Source organism: Penaeus monodon, chromosome 33 (genome assembly GCF_015228065.2).
Source record: "Penaeus monodon isolate SGIC_2016 chromosome 33, NSTDA_Pmon_1, whole genome shotgun sequence".
Classification (NCBI taxonomy): domain Eukaryota; kingdom Metazoa; phylum Arthropoda; class Malacostraca; order Decapoda; family Penaeidae; genus Penaeus; species Penaeus monodon.
In genome coordinates this window covers 31152671-31153527 of record NC_051418.1, presented here as the reverse complement: position 1 = coordinate 31153527, position 857 = coordinate 31152671, and the positions used below count along the sequence as shown (strand labels likewise).

Here is an 857-nt window from a genome sequence, read left to right as displayed (position 1 = left end):
TAAGAATACTGCCCAAAAGATCTAAGAAACATGTGTAATAAAACATACAGCCTGCTAATCCAAATGCCAAGTCATCTTTCTTCTTCGTGTGACAGACCGACATAACGAGAATATATGTTCTTAAAGTATCGATTGCAACTTTTTTTTCACATTTTCATTTTTGTGAATTATGAAGAATGGGAGTCAACCCCGTTCTTTGCAGATGCTTTGTGATTGATTATGATAGTTTTTTGTTTCTAGATATTTTCATTTATTCCCTACCATATTAGAATATTATTCCTTTATGATTTAATTCTTCATATTAACAGTATTCATGTTTATATTTCTTTAATGCGTTTTTTTTCTTCTTCTCCTTTATTTTATCCTCCCCCCTTTGTTTCCTCCAATTCTTCCATGACTACGTCCCATTTTCTTTTCCTGAGACTCCTAACACAAGTTTCTTCTCCGTCAGGAAGGAGCAGGATGCCGCCCAAGGACCCCGAGGTAGAGAAGCTCAAGAAGGAGCTTCAGGATGCCATCGCCAAGGTGCAGGTAAGGACTCAAAGACACTCCGAAGGACTCAATGCGTAACAGTACAGGAATTACACGACTGCACAAGGATTTGCATTCGCTTCGCTCTTTGAAAAAAGAAAAAGAGAAAGAAAAAGAAATTTCTTTTGCATCCAATTTGCACCGGACTACTTCCAGTATGAGGATTTATTTGGTATGAGACAGCATATCAACCATAAGGACCTCGCTGTCCAGTAAAGATGATACACAACACGTATATAGGCCTACGAATGTGCGTGTGTGTTTACACGCAGAAATATCAAACATATATAATACTCCCTATTTCTAAAAGAAAAGATAGAAAAAAT

The 857-nt window shown here is 37.0% G+C and overlaps 2 protein-coding genes across 2 annotated transcripts in view; one reads left to right on the top strand and one right to left on the bottom strand.

Moving 5' to 3' along the window:
- The window catches only part of LOC119594376 (guanine nucleotide-binding protein subunit beta-2-like), a 41136-nt gene that overhangs the window by 3570 nt on the left and 36709 nt on the right, over positions 1-857 (top strand). Inside the window, exon 2 of the mRNA XM_037943437.1 lies at positions 452-531. Coding sequence (XP_037799365.1) covers positions 463-531 — 69 coding nt within the window. The 5' untranslated portion in view covers positions 452-462. The remainder of the gene's footprint in view (positions 1-451; positions 532-857) is intronic.
- Positions 1-857, bottom strand: part of LOC119594377 (procollagen-lysine,2-oxoglutarate 5-dioxygenase 1-like) — a 46541-nt gene that overhangs the window by 37656 nt on the left and 8028 nt on the right.